We start from the raw sequence: 20,000 nt of genomic DNA, 5'->3' as shown, positions 1-20,000 counted from the left end.
TTTTTTTAGAAATCGCTTCAGACCATGCATGAAGCCACTTCAAGTAAGAAGCTTAATAAAATAAATGATAGACTTCAAAACCATAGTAGGTGATGCCCTTTGCAACCTCTTTACCACAGAAGAGACGTTGTAACCTGTATCTGGTCTATAGTTATTTTAATCGCAAGTGCTCTTCGGAGCTCCAATCTATGGTCTCTGCCCTTGCCAAACTTTCACAAAAATACTCGACTAGCTACAACCACTATATATGATTTCCCCCACTCTCTATATGTGTCTAAATCTAAACGCAGATTCTATGAACAGAGCTTCTTTCCCAAAACTATCCACCTGTGGAACACTTTTCCATTGGCCTGCTTCCCTGTTGAATACAACATAGTAGCCTTCAAGTCCAATGTAAACAAGTTCTTGTTGAGCCGTTCCCATAAATAATCAAATTCTACCCCAATTTACACCATTAACGATTACTACACTACCACCTTATATTCATTAACACTTATCCTCGAGTGGCCTTCGGGCCTTGATAAGTCGTGACTCCCAAGTAAAAGAAAATATTAAAAAATTTTTTAAATAAAACTTCAAGATAAAAAAACTAGCCAAGGATAAATGTTAAATGAATAGGTTTCGACTCAGAAAATAGCAATTCTTCTCCCTTTGTCAGAAACATCGCTCATGGAATGTGAGAACTAAAGGACAAAAATGAGGGAAGCAAGAATCATGAGGTGGCGAAAGTAAACCATAGGTCTACTTTCTACCCTCCTTTTTATAAATGTGGAAATTATCATGAATTGACATTAATGATAACATCTCATCTCCCATGCTGTGTGTAATTGTATACGCACCGTCCTAAAAAACATAAGTGCAAAAGTAAGGTAGCAGAATTGTTAAGCGACTCCTATGAATGCTAAAAAGAAAATGGCTCTAATTGCTACACTCTTTCTTTCTCCACTTTGCAAGAATTCCCTGTCCTTTTCACTCTTCAAAACAAGGAAGTTTTCACAGGAACGTGTGAACTCAGAATATATTCAACCAATAAAAATCGATTTAAACTACAAACTTAACAACTGGGTGCGAAATTAAACAAGCCTGTTGTTTGGTGAACAGAAATTCAGAGTTTTCCAGGTAAAATCTGTGACGTACCTTCACTCCCGACATGAACAACGACTATTCTAGAAGACTGAAATGTATCACACTGAAATTCCTTTAATCCTGTTGTTATATCTCCAGTGAACAGTCACCCAGAAAAGTAAACTTACATGCACAACAAACTGGTCACACAAGATTGCAGTAAATTTATCATCAATGGCATTTATATGATGTAAAAATGTATGATTTTACATTGGAACAGATTTTTTTTTAATTCCTGCAGACATTGAAGAGCAGATGACCAACCATTGTATTTATTTAGAACTTAATGACATACAAAACTGATTATGATAGCAATTGAAAGGAACGCATTTAGCTATACACCATTTTTAACAACTCATTTTTCATATGTTTCTAAATATATGCACTCCCCAGCAACTAGAGATTTATTCAGTTAACGTTTGAGATCTTGTTGTTTGACGGTTTTGTCAAGGATATTTTTGTCGATAGGGTGTAAGTAAAATGAGTTCATCATCATTAATATTTGGTTGAAAACATAGAAACAAAAAAAAAAAATTACTCGTTTTTCGTCTCTTAACCATAAAATAACCAACAAATTTATTGAAATATTTTAGTGGGGGGATTTCGCAAATACTTATCTTTTTAAAAACAAAACCTTGTTTTGTTTTTAAAAAGTAACATGATGCATGAAAAGAATCATTTTTTAAATCTGAAAATTATTTTCTAACATTTTCACATTTCTGGCAGCAACAAATAGAAAGTAATAACAATGATATATTGAGCCTTTTTATGAATGAGAAAATAACCTTTTTATGAATGAGAAAATAACCTTTTTATGAATGAGAAAATTACCTTTTTATGAATGAGAAAATTACCTTTTTATGAATGAGAAAATTACCTTTTTATGAATGAGAAAATAACCTTTTTATGAATGAGAAAATTACCTTTTTATGAATGAGAAAATAATCTTTTTATGAATAAAAAATAATCTTTTTAGTAATGAGAAAATAATCTTTTTATTAATGAGAAAATAATCTTTTTATTAATGAGAAAATAATCTTTTTATTAATGAGAAAATAATCTTTTTATTAATGAGAAAATAACCATTTTATGAATAAGAAATTTAAACTTTTTATGAATAAAAAATTTAACCTTTTTATGAATGAAAAAATTAATCTTTTTATGAAGAAAAAAAATTAACCTTTTCTATAAATACAAAAAATAACCCTTTTTATAAATATAAAATAACCTTTTTATGAATAAAAATAACCTTTTTAAGAATAGAAAAATAACCTTTTATATAAATATAAAAATAACCTTTTTATGAATAAAAAATTAACCTTTTCATGAATAAAAATAACCTTTTTAAGAATAGAAAAATAACTTTTTTATGAATAAAAAAACTTTTTATGAATAAAAAACTTTTTATGAATAAAATATAATAACCTTTTTTTATGAATGGAAATAATAACTTTTTTATGAATGCAAAATAATAACCCCTTTTATGAATGGAAAATAATAACCTTTTTATGAATGGAAAATAATAACCTTTCTAATGAATGGAAAATAATAATCTTTTTATGAATGGAAAATAATAACCTTTTTATGAATGGAAAATAATAACCTTTTTATGAATGGAAAATAATAACCTTTTTATGAATGGAAAATAATAACCTTTTTATGAATGGAAAATAATAACCTTTTTATGAATGGAAAATAATAACCTTTTTATGAATGGAAAATAATAATCTTTTTATGAATGGAAAATAATGAATGGAAAATAATAATCTTTTTATGAATGGAAAATAATAACCTTTTTATGAATGGAAAATAATAACCTTTTTATGAATGGAAAATAATGAATGGAAAATAATGAATGGAAAATAATAATCTTTTTATGAATGGAAAATAATAATCATCTTTATGAATGGATATAAAAAAAACTTTTTATAAATGGATCACTTGTGATTTTGAGGCATTTCTTTTGCACATAAAAAAAGCCGAATTAGTTTGCAAACGACTGTGCATCTATTTGTGCTTTTATTAGAAAAAAAGCGGAAACACTACGAAAGCGCGAACAAAATTGTTGCTTGGACAAATATCCTCATAAACGTTTGTTACAAAAACGTTCGTAATTCAATTCTGCTCACTTTTAATGAAAAACAAAATATAGACTTGTAACTTTGTTAACTCAACATAATAATTCTGACACAATAATACAAACATAATAATACTAACTAAATAATGTGTAATAATACTAACTTAATAATATTAACATAATAATATTAATGTAATAATTCTAACTTAATATTAATGTAATAATACTAGCATAATAATACTAACCTAATAATACTAACGTAATAATATTAATGTAATAATATTAATGTAATAATACAAACGTAGTAATACTAAGTTAATAATAATAATAATGTAATAATACTAATGTAATAATAACATAGTAATATTAACTTAATTATACTTATGTAATAATATTAAGTTAATAATACTAACGTAATGATACTAAGTTTATACTATTAATGTAATAATACTAACGTAATAATAATAAGCTAATAATATTAATGTAATAATACTAAGTTAATAAAGCTAACTTAATAATATTAACATAATAATACTAAGTTGATAATATTAACATAATTATACTAACGTAATAATATTAACATAATTCTAAACAAAGAATAATTCATAGGATTTCAAAGTCTGTTTAATAAAGAATATATTTTTCAATATTATTATTTTATCTACAAAAAAATGGCACATTTAAGTCCCACCATAGTTTTGTAAACAATAAAAATGTCAACTTTATTTTTTTAACGCCTTCTTGTAAATTCAATCTTCATCATTTTTTTTAATAATAAAAATAATTCTATCCCATCTTCTCGACTATAGAAATATCAGATTACATGCTACTTTGTCAAAAATTTGATCTTCTTTGGTCCATTATAAAAATGCTGCCAATCAATTTATAGGTTTAGCTATAAAAATATGGGGATTGTGCAATCAAACCAACAAACGACTAAGGAAAATAAATTAAAAAATACAATAAATAAAATTTACTTTTGTACCCACCTGCCTCATTTTTGTGTGTGTTTTAAATAATTTTAAATGCTCTTTTTTTTTTATTTCAAATATTCGGTTTTTACGAGTTGTTAGCCAACAAGATGGCTGCCTAAATTCTTCTTCATCCCTATGTGCTGTAAAGTCTTCTACTTGAATAGCCTTTTCCTTCAAACTGCTGTGCTTTAGAATTCACTCCTGGATCCCTGCTCCCATGATTGTACTGACAGGCAGAAATCCAAGTGTAATTTGCACAGAGATCTCGCTGCCCAACTCCCTAAATAGTATCCCTGCAAATTTGGTCCCAAATAGTAGCCTCTCTAAGTGGTTTGGGGTGAAATGACAATAAAAAAGAAAAGCCAGCCACCATCTTGTCATAAAAAAGTAATATTTGAGATGAAATAAACAGCATTTAAAATTATTAAAAAAAAAAAAAATTAGCCAGCTAGATAGAAAAATAGCTTTTATTGGCTATAGTGACTTTTTTTTTATTGTATATTTGTTTGTTTTTTTTAATACTTTTTTTCATTTGCTAGCATCACTGCACAATCCTTGAAAATGCTATTAAAAATTAAGCATGACAGACTGACGAAAGGTTATCCCAAATTGAACAGAAACACTATGTCAAACTTAAACGATACAGATGAGGATATTCGTCCAAATCAGTTTACACACAAATACCAAACGACATTTTTTTGAAACCAACCTTTGCTGTATCTACTGCAAATCCATACATTCCTCATCCTATAACGATAAATCAATCAATTGCATTTCTTCCCATTTGCAACAACGGGACCAAAATGATTGAGAAAATAACTATCGATTTTTACGTCTTGTGATTTTCATGAAACGTTTCTTTAAGACTTGCATCCTCATCTTTCTTGTAACTCTCATAGTTTCATCCGCTGCCATATACAAAGCATCTTTGTAAGATAATGCCCTTGTGTCTGCTCAGCCTTTATTCGGAATTGGATATCTTGAGTGACTTCCTTTCTGAGCCTTTTTTTTGTTTTTGAAATCATACAATCATTGAGTTCAACTTCAGCCTCAATCATTGCAGAATATTTCAACTTTTCATAATGATGGACGGCCACAATAACTATCATTTTTATCTACCTCTCTTGACTACATTACCAGTGTAATAACACTAAACCAGCAGTAACAACCATTGATATATATATATATATATATATATATATATATATATATAAAGTGTGTTTGTGTGTGTATATATGTGTGTGTGTGTGTGTGTGTGTGTGTGGCGTTAATCGTATGACACCCTGCACTGATGATGACCGAAAGGATGAAACACAAGTGTCTGTAGGTATTTAACTATTATAGTAAATAATTATGTCAGCCCCTTTAAGAAACTCGTTTCTTATCGTTGAGCACTTTCAGTTGAAATCAAAGTCGGTCAACATATGCGCAGATCGTCATATAATGATTAGATCACTCTGACTGACGTTAAAAACATTTAATAAGAATTAATGTTTAATTTCAACTGTATCTCCCGCGGTTGACAGTAGCCAAGTGGTTCAGATCCTTGCTAATGAAGCCAGACAGGACTTCTGTTGCCGGGGTTTGAATCTCTCTACTGGTGTTAATCCTGACACCCTGCACTGATGATTCCCGAAAGGATGAAACACTAGTGTCTGTAGGTATTTAATAATTATTATAGTAAATAATAATAATAATAAAAATAATAATAATAAAAATAATAATAATAATAATAATAATAATAATAATAATAATAATAATAATAATAATATATATATATATATATATGTATATATATATATATATATATATATATACAAATTACCATTAGTGTATGAAGCGATGCTCTTTGTGTAAACAAATTGAGCTTAGGTATTTGGACAATGTCAGAACATTGTTAATTCACTGCCTGCATAGCAGCAGCCATATAGCGCAACAGTTAGAAGCTCCGACTGTCGTTTGGGCGATCGGGTTTCGATCCTAGTTTGAGGTAGTTGCTTGTCAAGCCGCACTAATGAGCTGTGAAACAGTGAAACAGTACTGTATGTGGATGACTATATATATATATATATATATATATATATATATATATATATATATAATTTAAAGGAGATTAGAACAATAGTCTAAAGAGCTAAGTGTATTTTAATGTAACAGTGAAATTACTAGTTTAATTAAAATACAGGAAATAGAAAGTGCTCGTTGTAATTTAGATATATAATAAGCTCGATAGTTAAATGTCCTAGAGCTAATTCAATATTAAGTAATGTGATTTATAATTTAAAAATTTTAAAAAAATTTTTAAATTTAAAAATCAAATTTTAATTAAATTAAAAATCAGTTTCATAAGAAGGAACAACAACAAAATCAATTTGATTTTGTTGTTGTTCCTTCTTATGAAACTGATTTTTAATTTAATTAAAATTTAATTTTTAAATTAAAATTTTTTTTTTTAATTTTTAAATTATAAATCACATTACTTTATATATATATATATATATATATATATATATATATATATATATATATATATATATATATATATATATATATATATATATATATATATATAAAATATATATAAAATTTTAGGTATTTAAATTTTATGATTTGAAAAGGTTATCTTCAAATATAGAATTTTTTATTGTTTGAAAAGAAAGAATACAATTGAATAAATCTATTTCCTTAACCCATGAGTTTTCGATGCTTATCATCTCCTCAGAGGAAAATATTAGCAAATGTTTTTATTGATTTGCTCCTTATTTGCTAAAAGCAATAAACATAGAAAATAAAATTTTTTAAAACATTTTAGATGCATAGAATAAAGAAAATGGATATTGAGGCATAAAAAAAGGATATTGTACTTTAAATCCAAAATGAATGCCAATTCTTGAAATGGAAATTGATCTCTTTACCTCTTTACTACCAGGAATAGTAATTTCAAATTTAATGAGGTTTTTTGAAGCATGAAAACGAGGTTGTTTTTTTTGTATTTAATATTTTATGTTTTATGTTTCAAGCGGTCACTGCTCTTGTTCACAAAAAATGTATCTTGTGAACAAGAGCAGAGGACTACTTGAAATAAAAAGAATAAAATATTAAGATTCAAAGATAAAACAAGTCAGTTATCCGGGAAAAGGCTGAAGAATACTATGGCGTATAAGGGATCCAAACAATCAAGAAAAAGATGCTCGTTTGAAAGAACCGTTGTATAAGATGAAACATGAAATCAAATGAATTTTGTTTTTATTTGCTTGAAAAGAAAGATCTTGCGGAATTTTTTATTTTGATTTCAAATAATGTATTTTCAGATACATTATTTTGTGTTTCATTTTGTGTATCATTTAAAAGAGTGTTTTTCATTCTATCTAATCGTTTAAATTACAATCGTTTTGAAACAATTATGTCTTCTTTTCAGAACGTTGAATACAAGATAGAAAAAAAGGCAAACGTGCACATTTTTATTGTTTCAATTCAAGCTAGGCCGAAAAGTAACTAAAACAGCTTGCGATATCAACAAAATCTTCGGCCCAGGAACCATTACTGAACACACAGCATAATGGTGGCTTAAGAAATTTCGTGGCGCGGACGTGAGTCTTGAAGATGATGAGCGTGATCGATCATCGGATGTTGACAACGAGCCTTAGTCGAAGCCAATCCACACAACTGTTTGAGAACTTGTTTCTGAATTAGACATAACATATATGACAATTTCAAATCACTTGAGAGAGATTGGGAAGACAACAAAACTAGATAAATAGATGCCTCACGAATTGAATGACAACCAAAAGAAATGCTGTTATGTCATCTTTCCTTCTTTCACACAACAAAAACAATCCGTTTCTCGATCGGATTGTGACTTGTGATGAAAAGTGGATTCTTTACAACAACCGGCGACGCTCAGCTCATGGGTTAGATGTCGATGAAGCTCCACGACATTACCCAAAGTCAGAGTTGCATCAAAAGAAGGCCATATTGATTGTTTGGTGGTCTGTCACTCATCCATTACAGTTTTTGAATGCTGGTGACATCATTACAGCAGTGAAGTACTATCAACAAATTGATGAAATGCATCAGAAACTTCGACAACAACATCCAGCATTAGTCTGCAGAAAAGACCCGATGCCCGACCACATGTTGCTTAACTGACCCTGTAGAAGTTGAACGAATTGGGTTATTAAACTCTGTCTCATCAGCCATATTCTTCAGACTTCTCACCTACTGACTACCACTTTTCCAAGTATCTCAACATCTTTCTGCCTGAGAAATGCTTCAAAAACCCTAAGCGATATCAAAAACGCCTTCAGCGACTTCATCACCATCAGAACGTAAGATTTTTTACATTACTGGCATAAATACACTTGTTTTGCGTTGGTAAAATTGTGTTCATTCAGATGCTGCTTATTTTGATCAATAAATTTTTGCCCAAGTCAAAATATATTCATCTAGAATTTAAAAGTTAAAAACCGCAAGAACTTTCTTGTCAACGTGATTCTTTATGAAACTGATGAAATTCAGTTTTCCTGCAAATAAGTTTCGCTTTGTGATAGAATAATAAAATGTTTGCCTGGAAAATCAGCAGCCGAAGTTAAAATCGATGACACGTGTGTAAAATATGCAATTATTATAAAGCCACATGCAAGCATTAAGAAAAAAAAAAAATAATATGTAAACAATGAACAATTAACAGGTGTTTGCCTTATTATCTCCCTTTAAATTATTTCTTATTGCTATGAAGTTTTATTTTTGTGAAAGATTTGTTCTTTTAGAGCAGTTACATTTCGATTTTGAGACGTTATTTTTTATGTGTTATGCACGGGGTGCGAGGGCTATTTGCAGACATATTGGTTTAAGCTAAACAAACACTGAAATTATTTATGTTAAAAATGAACTAACTTTAACATATAAATGTATATTTGTGCATACGTACAAAAGTACTTTGCATCAAGTGTCATGTGTCAAGTAACATTTTTTTTTCAATGTTGACTCCTTAGCAGCTATTTTTACCGGATGATTTATATATATATATATATACAAAAAATGTAGTCATTTGACTCGCCTCGTACCGTACAGCAGGTTCGTTGGGCAGTCATGATTTAAGGCTCCCAAAACAACTCTTTTATAGTGAACTGTCCAAAGGAAAAAAGACCTGCAGAAGGACAGCAGAAACGGTTCAAGAACAATCTGAAGGTCTCCCTCAAGCAGTTCGGTTTGTATTCTAACTCATGGGAAAAACTAACCCAAGACAGATGTTCCTAGCGTGCCACAACTCACAAAGGGGCTACAATTGCTGAATCCGCATGCAATGAAGATCGTAAGAAAAAATGTGACATTAGAAAAGGCAGAGCAATCAATATCTCTGAGACAGAATTATCCAATCGGTGTCCAACATGCAGGGAAATACTTCAGAGATCGAATCAGTCTAACAAGCCATTTTCAAACCCACAGAACAATTGCAAGATCGCGTTCATTTTTGCAAGCAACGAACAAAGATCAACTGCAAGACATAATGTTGCGAAATCAGTAACTTTTGCAGATTGCGAAATTATTTTTAATAAGAACCAAAACGATGCTTTTTTTACTCACGCTAACACCTAACAAGGCATATCGCAACTTGGACGTAAGGGGCTACTATTTAGAACCATGCCTAGGAAAAATTAACAAGATGTTGATTTACATTACATTTAAACTTCTACATATCAGTAGCCAGAAAAGCAGGTAGCAGCAAGGGAATTCCAAAGTCTAGCTGTTCGAGGGAATAAACTATTAGAGTAGAAAGCTTTCTGGCATTTAGGGACGTCAACAATGAAGGGGTGAGATTTTGTTGCTAAGCGGGTTTGTTGAGGATATGTTTGTCGAGGAAGCACAAGCAACAAGTTCATCAGAGCACATTCCATTAAAATATTTGTAAAATAAGCACAGAGATGCAACATTGCGGCGATGGGACAGGGGTTGAAGCTTAGTTGACAAAGAGGGACCTATTAGATTGAAGAGTCTTTTCTAGACCCTATCCAATAGAGAGAGACTAGTGGTAGATGCACAAGTCCAGATGTGGCAACAATACTCCATGCATGGGCGAATGGTGGTCTTGTAGAGGTACAGGATACTCTTAAGTGTGAGTAGTTTTCTAGCTTGATAGAAGGAGCCCATCTTCCTTACAACAACCTTCACAATGAACTCAGTGTATTTGTTCCAATTAATATTGCCTACAAATATTAGGCTTAGGAGTTTGAAGGAAGAATTCTCAGGTAGGGTGTTATTTATCATGGATGTCAGTGGTTTGAGAGGCTTCTTTTAATTGTTAAAGGAGAGCAGCGTAGCCTTACTCGCCTATAATGTTAACATCCATTTGCGGCCCCATTCCACTATAGTCTGGAGGTCATTTTCTAACGATTCAGCCATTGTCTTAGATTTATGTACATCCATTCTTGCCTCATGCATATTATAGAGCGTTGTATCATCAGCAAATATGCCCATCTCAGACACAATATTATCAGAGAGGTCGTTAATGAATATCAGGAATAATAATGGTCTAAGGATCGATCCCTAAGGCACTCCCACATTAATGTTATGCTGTTTGAATGTGTGTTCATCAACGACAACCTGGATAGTTCTATTGTCTAAGAAGGATCTGATTATATTTAGTATACGTCCAGTTATACTGTACGATTTAATTTTCATTAGTAACCCTTCGTGCAAAACTTTGTCAAAGGCCTTGAATATATCGAGGCCTACAGACCTGGTTTCACCTGTCTTATCCAGTTCATGGTATATATGTTCAGGGATGACTATTAAAATATCTGCAGTAGCCGAAGTAACTTCTTTTGATATGTCAAAGGTCAAATGTGAAGGTCATGCCATTGTAACCTTGGATTACTTTTTACAATAATGTGACCGCCAACATGTTGTCTTTTATCTATCTATCTATCTATCTATCTATCTATCTATCTATATATATATATATATATATATATATATATATGTTTTAAGAAAAATAGAAAAACCGAATGAAATTATTAAAAAATCAACGTTTCGTCCTTAAATAAAGACGAAACGTTGATTTTTTAATAATTTCATTCGGTTTTTCTATTTTTCTTAAAACATAACGTCAACCACCGCTGGTATTTTTTCATTCCTTATACATATATATATATATATATATATATATATATATATATATATATATTCTATGGTCAATATTTCGATGGAATCATGGGATGAATGAAATAAAAAACAAGTAAATTAAAAAAAACATATGAAATCATGCAATGTTGGAAAAAAACATAATATTTAACATTATAGGAATTGGGCATTATTGCAGTAAGCAACTTTCTGTAATAATAATAATAATAATAATGATAATAATAATAATAATAATAATAATAATATACGGCTGTTGCGATAACACAAATTCATTTTCTAAAGTTATCAAAAAAGGTGGAAATTATTGGAAATCTGGGGGACTTGTTGTATCTTAGACTTCAAGGAACACCACAGGTTGTTGACAGAGAGAAATCTTTGATTATGGTTTGTGTGAAAACTCCTAACGAGTAACAACAATACCGTAATAAGTCACAGGATAACATGTTTTGAATGCATTAACACTAATATTAAACTCGTGCAATGATTATCAATGTTTGAGAATTAAAAAAAAAACATTTGAAAATATTATGCAAATCTTTGAGAAATGTGACGTAGTTTTGGTTACAGATAGATATAAATCTATTGATAAAATTTCAGCTTTAAATGATTCAACTTTTTTAAGTGTTGAGTATTGGATGACTATGGACTAATTATAAATAGATTTATAAACAATATACATATAGTAAGGTTTAAGTTTCTTGCAACTGTCAAATCTTTCTAATAAATCCTGAAATAATTGTGGCGAAAGTAATGAAAAATGTGTCTGTCCTGTCAGGTGACGGAATCAAGAAAGGGGAAGGAAAGGAAAAATTTTCGCATGTGTATATATATATTTGGCATTAATTTGCATATGAGGACAATGTGCTGTGCTGGACAATGCTCAGCAAAGTCTTCTTTTTTGTTGAGAGAGCGAGAGACAGGGAGAACAGTTGGGGAAGATTACAGTTGAAGTCGAGAGCTGGTAAAAAGGAGTTTGGACGAATATTTATTATTTTTAACTCTTAGTTTCATCTGATAATGGTTGCATCATTCCAGTTTCATCTGATAATGGTTGCATCATTCCAGTTTAAATCTTGTGAAATGTTTTTTGTACAATTTAAAGTTGCAGTTTTAATAAATATTTTGTTGCAGGTAACATGTTTGATAGCGATACTGAGGAAGGCTTTTTCGTTGTTTAAAAATTCTCTTTTTTTTACATGGAGGTCACCACTTATCAAGGCCCGGAGGCCACTCAGGGATAAGGGTTATTGCGTGTACAGTGATCAATGAGATAGTATTGTAGTAATCATTAGTATTGGAGATTTGATAGAGTGTCTTATTTAAGAGGGCGGTTTGTCAGGAATTTGTTTATGTTGAACTTGAAGACATCCAAGTTGTAGTCAGGTGGGAAACAGGATAAAGAGTGGGGAAAATTATTGACAGTAGTTTCAGCCAGACGGGTGTTTCTTGTGAAAGATTGGCGAGGGGGGGGGGACGAGAGATTGGAGCTCAGACGAGCACTTGCCATGGAAATAACAATAAAACAAAGATAGGCTCGCAACGTCTGTTCTTTGGGAGAGAGGCTGCAGGGAAGAGAAAAAGGCATCCCCCACTAAGCTACAAAGTCTATTTTGTACTCTGTCAAGGTAAAATAGGCTGTTTTTAGCAGCTCCTGCCCAAATATGACAGCAGTACTTCATCCTTGGACGTACTTGGCTTTTATACAGATAGAGAATTGCATCAGTGGTGAGATATCTTCTGGAGCGGTAGAATCAGGAGTACAGGTAAAACCCAAAAGCTTGTCAAAACATGGAGCCTCCCCAAGACGAGAGCCATCGATTTCAATTGATGCCAGATGGGGATCAGAAAGAACAATTAATTTTAATGCTAAGGTGTCATTCTGCTAAACTTTGAATTGAAAGGAAGCGTTCTGTATTCTGAAATGTTACCTCAACATAATATGTATGAAACTAATGCATTTAATAATTACCCAGTGTCTTGTATTTCTGTTAATAAAAAACCGGTGATTTAGAGTTTTGTAGGAGGACTAAAATTAAAGAGGGAAAATATTTGCTACTATCATTGTGTGATTACTTTGGTGAGAGAGTGAGGCAATGAGGAGGAAATATAACTTTATGGAAAGATGAGGAAATGTGTGTAGTCTTGTATGAAAAAAACGCTGCAGTATGAGTTTGGAATGGTGAGTGTGGAAGCTTTGCATAAAATTTTCCTCGTTGTTTTTTTATTATGTCAGAAATTTTGAGGGGAAAATCGTTATCTTTTGAAAATTATTTTTATTATGTTAAAGATAGAAAGAGATAAAGAAGATTAGATAGATAGAAGAAGAAGTAGAGATAAGTGCTTAATAAAACTTGCACTTATATCCAAAATTTTAAGTAAAGAAAATGCAAAAAAAGTTTTGTTTTTATGATATACGTACCTGTCATAGAACAAGATTGCATATTCTAAAAATCACGTAATTTGATCCAAAAAATTTTTATTTAAAGAAAGTCAAATTTTATGCCATGCTCAATGTAAGAGAAACCAGTTGCCATTTTTGATTGAATTTAAAATTCATCACTGACTACCTCTCACATTTAAAAATCTCTCTGAAAACAAGAGCTCACCAATGGCTGGTAAAAATACTTAATCGCTAAAAATCGTAAACTTTGAATTTCTTAAATAAAAAACTTGATCGATTTTTGTGATTTTTGTAATATAACATCTTCATGGCATGACAAGTAAACCATAAATGTTTTTATTTATTTTTGTTTTTCTAAATAAGTGCAATTCTAAATAAGCACCAAGTAAGAGGATAAATTACCTCCCTTGCTGGAGATTATCTACTTTGCTTTAGAACCCTCTGATGTTTACACAACACTAAATAGTTTAAATAAGTTTTCACTTTGATCTGGAGTAATATTACGCCCTCATTGCTGTTAACTTCCCAGTATATGTTTTTTATGGTTGTTTTTCTTCTCTGGTGGCGACTACATTATCTATCTATTTTATTGATAAGTTCTATTTATTTATTTAGTTTATTCCTCGTTTTTTATCCGTTCATTTGTTTCCCGTTTTCAAATTATTTATTTATTTGTTTGTTTATTTATGAAATATATGTCCATAACTTTTATAATTATATTTTGTCCATAAATTAAATTAACAGCTTGTGAATAGATGTACAAGCCTATTTATATAATTTAAATAAAGGTAGTATACTGAGAGATATTTTCCACTCTACCACAGTGTCTGAAGTAATCACAGCGGCAAAAGTTTTCAAATCTATATATAAACTTAATGTCAATGGTTGTCATTCTTTCATTTAGGTTGTTTATTTTTTCCTTAATACTAAAATATAAATATGATATGCTATATATAAATATAATAAATATAATAGTTTAAAAATTAGGTGATGTTGTATGAAGTGGAATATGAAGTATTGAATAATTGTTTAAAATTGCCAATTTTTTCTTCAAAATATCAAATTGTTTATGAAAAATAATGGAAGTAATGAAATATCTGTTAAAAATAATAAGATAATAAATTATTTATTAAACATGATGAAATAAATTATTTATTAAAAATAATGAAATAATTTTTTATTACAAAATAAATTAATAAATCATTTATTAAAAGTAATGAAATAAATTATTTTTTTAAAATGAGTAAATTATAACTTTTTATTAAAATAATGAAATAATTTTTTATTAAAAATAATAAATTAAAAAAATTATTTATTATAAATAATGAAATAATTTTTTATTAAAAATAATAAATTAAAAAAATTATTTATTAAAAATAATGAAATAAAATATTTATCAAAAATAATGAAATTGTAAAATTTTTATTTAAAATACTGAAATAATCAATTATTTCTACAAATAAAGATTTCGTATTTTTTTCTAAAATAAAAAACAATAAATACAACACAATAATAACAAGAAAAAAGTTTTTAAAAGATCAGATCAAACTTCGACCAATTTATATGAAAAAAATATTAATATTTATACCATTATTATAAAATTATTATTATATAATGTTATTAAAAATTTATTGATTTCTTTTTCTTTTATAAATAAAATCTAATTTTTAAAAGTATGAACCTAGTAAAATTCATTGGTATATTTGAACATACTTACATTTATTCAGGATAAAGTCTGGAAAAAATATCTCAAATTATTTAAAAATCTTCTTAAAAAATAAAATACCCATACAATTAGTATTTATATTGAAATAAACTCAACATTAAAAATAAACATGTTTCACATTAATATTAAATTGATTTCAGAATTAATATTGATTATAACAAAATAAAAAATGTGTTTTTCTATGTAAAAAATAATATTTATGAAAATAACCTCTTCAGACAATTTTATATTTGAAAATCGATACAAAATATTTGTATTTAGAGTAAAATAAATCGTCAATAAATATTAGGTAATTGATATTCTTTTTGAAAAAGAAATCGTAGTATATTTTTTTAGTTAGGAAAGCTTTCTACCCGGGAGAGACCAAATCAAAATTATCCATGATTTTTATGTTTATCTATCTATCTATCTATCTATCTATCTATCTATCTATCTATCTATCTATCTTTGAAGTCCAAACTAAATAGTAAATTATAATGTAGACTTCTGTATATATATATATATATATATATATATATATATATATATATATATATATATATATATATATATATTGTGTACAGAAAGTTGTTAGTTGAGACAGATCATTGGTACCGTCGGTTTCAAGCCCGATAATAAGGCCCGTTTAAGGTATCCTTATCAAGTTCTCTTTAGCCAATATTCGTCTCAACTAATAACTTTCTGTACACGAAATATAAATACGCTCTTACAATTTGGATTTTCCTTTTAATTGAGCACTTTGCTGGAATTCTTTTTCCAAAAAAAACTAATCATATATATATATATATATATATATATATATATATATATATATATATATATATATATATATATATATGTAATGATTTAATGATATTTTTTGCTAAAAATGACGATGGCTTGTTTGGACTTTCCTAGTAAAAATGTAACAAATGGTTTGAAATGTGATATTGTAGCGTTTTATAAATTAAAAATCAATAATCTACTTTGAAATGAAAAATAGAAGAATGTCTATTCTTTGATTTGATTTTCATTTCAAATGTCGCTGATGATTTGTTTGGATTTTTAAAAGCCTCTAAAGTGCAGATGCACTGCAATAAAACCATGGCACATCTCTAAAATATGTAAGATAAGTCTTATATAAATAAATATGTATACATCTTTTGTGTGTATGCGTATGTGTCTGAGCGTGCGTGTGTGTGGTTAAGATGACACTGGTTTGATGTAGTCTCTATTTTTGGGTACAGGTTCGAACCCTGCATAAAAATCCTACTTTCTTATTTGTATGTTTTCTATGCTTAGCCATAGATAATTGTTATCTGGTTGCTAAATGGAAGCAAAACATGAGGATTCTTTAAAGCAACATTTGCTCTGGTGATTATATATATATATATATATATATATATATATATATATATATATATATATACGATTATATATTTATATTATATATATATACGATTATATATTTATATTATATAGATATATACACGATTATATATTTATATTATATATATACGATTATATATTTATATTATATTATATATATATACGATTATATATTTATATTATATATATATATATATACGATTATATATTTATATTATATATATATACGATTATATATTTATATTATATATATATACGATTATATATTTATATTATATATATATACGATTATATATTTATATCATATATATATATATACGATTATATATTTATATTATATATATATATATATATATATACGATTATATATTTATATTATATATATATACGATTATATATTTATATTATATATATATATATATACGATTATATATTTATATTATATATATACGATTATATATTTATATTATATATATATACGATTATATATTTATATTATATATATATACATATATATATATATACGATTATATATATATATATGTATATATATATATATATAATATAAATATATAATCGTATATATATATATATATAATATAAATATATAATCGTATATATATATATATATATATATATATATATATATATATATATATATATATATATATATGTACATGGTGACCAAAAAAAACAAAAAAACAAAAGCTAAATGGAGGCCATCCAGAACATATGCTGTAGAATGGAGAAAAAAAGGCCAAAAACCCTAATGTTTTGATGTGATGTTTTGAATATAATAAACTAATTATGACCAAAGTTTCATTTCATTCGGACAAAACACTAAGAAATGGGGCCTAATTAGAGTTGGGACCCGTTTTTGGGTGGGTGGGTGTCACCCTGTATATATAATATTTGCTTAAACAAAATAGAGTTACAGATTCTACTTTTGTTTAAGCAATACCGCTTGAAGAGTTCTGTAGTTACTTGTAACTGGCTAGCCGAAACATGTTCATGAATGTGTAGTGACATATAAATGCTTATGTAAAATAAATTAAAAAAAGTGAGCACTTGTAAGAACATTGTTAAAATTCATTGATTCCTTCGACCTCTGGAAAATATCAACTTTATATATATATATATATATATATATATATATATATATATATATATATATATATATATATATATGTAAAAAGTAAATATAAAAGTATAAAATATAAAAGTAAATATAAATTAAAAAATTTATCCATTTTGAATTTGGAGACAAGGTTAGGGAAGGCATTTTTAATAGCATGAATAGATTAGCCAAATTAATCTGGAGTAGGAAACTAGATCAAATATTCGGAACACTTTTTTGTTCTTGTGATCAAGAGAGGTGGTGTTTAATCAACACTGCTGGGGAGCCATGATTTAATATATTGTTTTGTTTTTAAATCCCCGAAACAGTTTGATGATAGACAACTGATGATTCCTGAAATGACATTAGGACAATTGTGAATTTGAGAGAGCAAGTTGATGCAGCGATTGCAGGTCATTAAATGACTTACAGACTAAATAGTTTTCAACGAGTGATAAAAAATACAAATTTAAATAATTTTTTTAATATAGTTTTCAAGGACTATATATATATATATATATATATATATATATAAATATATATATATATATATATATATATATATATATATATATATATATATATATATATATGTTAATTCACTGCTTGCATAGCAGCAGCCATATAGCGCAACGGTTAAAAGCTCAGACTATCGTTTGGGCGTTCGAGTTTCGATCCTAGCTTGAGGTAGTTGCTTGTCTAGCCACACCAATGAATTGTGAAACAGCGAAACAGTACTGTATGTGGATGACTGCGTATATATATATATATATATATATATTGTTACGAACATTACTGAATATAATATTTGTTCTCAAATCTTTCAGAATCGGTTCTCTATTTTTAAAGATATAGTATCGGTATTGATCTTTCTATTAATCCGACATCGACTTAGAGACAGGAAAAACTTCACTTCAAAAATTCTCGCAAAACAGATTATTCCTTGCTTTTTCTTATCATGCTCGTCAGTTCTAGTGGGGGGGGGAGCAATATGGCAACAAATGTATTAAATCTGATTAATATTTGTGTTCTCTTGTGAGAGCCACAGTTGGTCAACGAAACCTCAACAACATTCTATCACCTGTGTAAATAACCGGACCTAATATACATGTCAATATACAGGGTGTTTCTTTTAAATTGGCAACTCTATTTTCTTTCAGTGCAGATTTGGCAACTATCAGTTATTTCGAGTTTAGCTTGGTTTGGCAAATCATCATGAAGTGACTGACACCCAAGCAGCATTTGCAAATTTATTTTATTCACATTTGATGGATTAATAATTTCACGAAATGGATCAATCAACTGGCGACCTTGTTCATGCGATTTAACCCCATTAGATTATTTTCTTTTCGGTTATGTAAAGTCCAGTGTCTACGATGAGAAACATTTGGTGTGTTCTTGCCAAAATACAACCTAATTTAATGTATAGAGTTTATGAAAATTAAACCACTAAATTATGCCATATACAAGCAAGAGCCGCAGAACCATATGCCCTAAATTTTATTTAGATTATGAATGTCAAAAATTGATAATTGGAATCAATCACATATTTGCGTGATAAAAATGTTTTCCTGGGATTTATTTTAATTTAAAGTTTGCCGCTTTTAAAAATAAACACTACTTATGTGTTAGACGTTCATTTGCTGAATAAGTAAAAACGAGACAGACGTTCTTAACCTTTCGATTAGGATCACAGTGTAGCATCTGTTCTAAAAATGCTTTTCTGTCATCGATCAATGAAAGAGAAATCCTTCTAGACCGAGGAAATTTATATTTTTGTCCCCATCCAAAATTTCTATCTTATGGAAGCTGGATTTTCGTCACATTAAAAATTGACTTTGTATCTCACGTTCCCCTTGTGGGGAGGCACGTAAAAAGGACAGTTATATTTTCCCCCCAAATCTCTCAGCTTTAGAGACTACTAAACGACCCTTGACCTTCTGGGTCAACCTTGGAACACTGTTCATAAATAAAAAGATTTAAAAAAAAACAAAAAAAAAACAAAAACAATTCGCCAAATTCAACAGTATTAAGCAACTCAATAGAATCAATAAATTTGCTTTCCCAAT

The 20,000-nt window shown here is 28.6% G+C and overlaps 1 protein-coding gene across 30 annotated transcripts in view; it reads right to left on the bottom strand.

Moving 5' to 3' along the window:
- Positions 1-20,000, bottom strand: part of LOC145279450 (E3 ubiquitin-protein ligase TRIM45-like) — a 556,560-nt gene that overhangs the window by 51,539 nt on the left and 485,021 nt on the right. For 9 of the 30 annotated variants that reach the window (XR_013868402.1, XR_013868415.1, XR_013868411.1 and 6 more), the window contains one exon: positions 4,886-4,923. The exons of the other annotated variants lie outside the window; for them this stretch is intronic. Coding sequence is in view for 5 of the 9 variants with exons in the window: in XM_080130745.1 (XP_079986871.1) it covers positions 4,897-4,923 (27 nt within the window). In the remaining 4 variants the exon portion in view is untranslated. The remainder of the gene's footprint in view (positions 1-4,885; positions 4,924-20,000) is intronic. 30 annotated transcript variants of the gene reach the window in all.

Source organism: Euprymna scolopes, chromosome 1, assembly GCF_053919585.1.
Source record: "Euprymna scolopes isolate OS-2025 chromosome 1, ASM5391958v1, whole genome shotgun sequence".
Classification (NCBI taxonomy): domain Eukaryota; kingdom Metazoa; phylum Mollusca; class Cephalopoda; order Sepiida; family Sepiolidae; genus Euprymna; species Euprymna scolopes.
The sequence above is the reverse complement of the archived record's forward strand: the minus strand, read 5'-3'. Positions and strand labels throughout refer to the sequence as shown.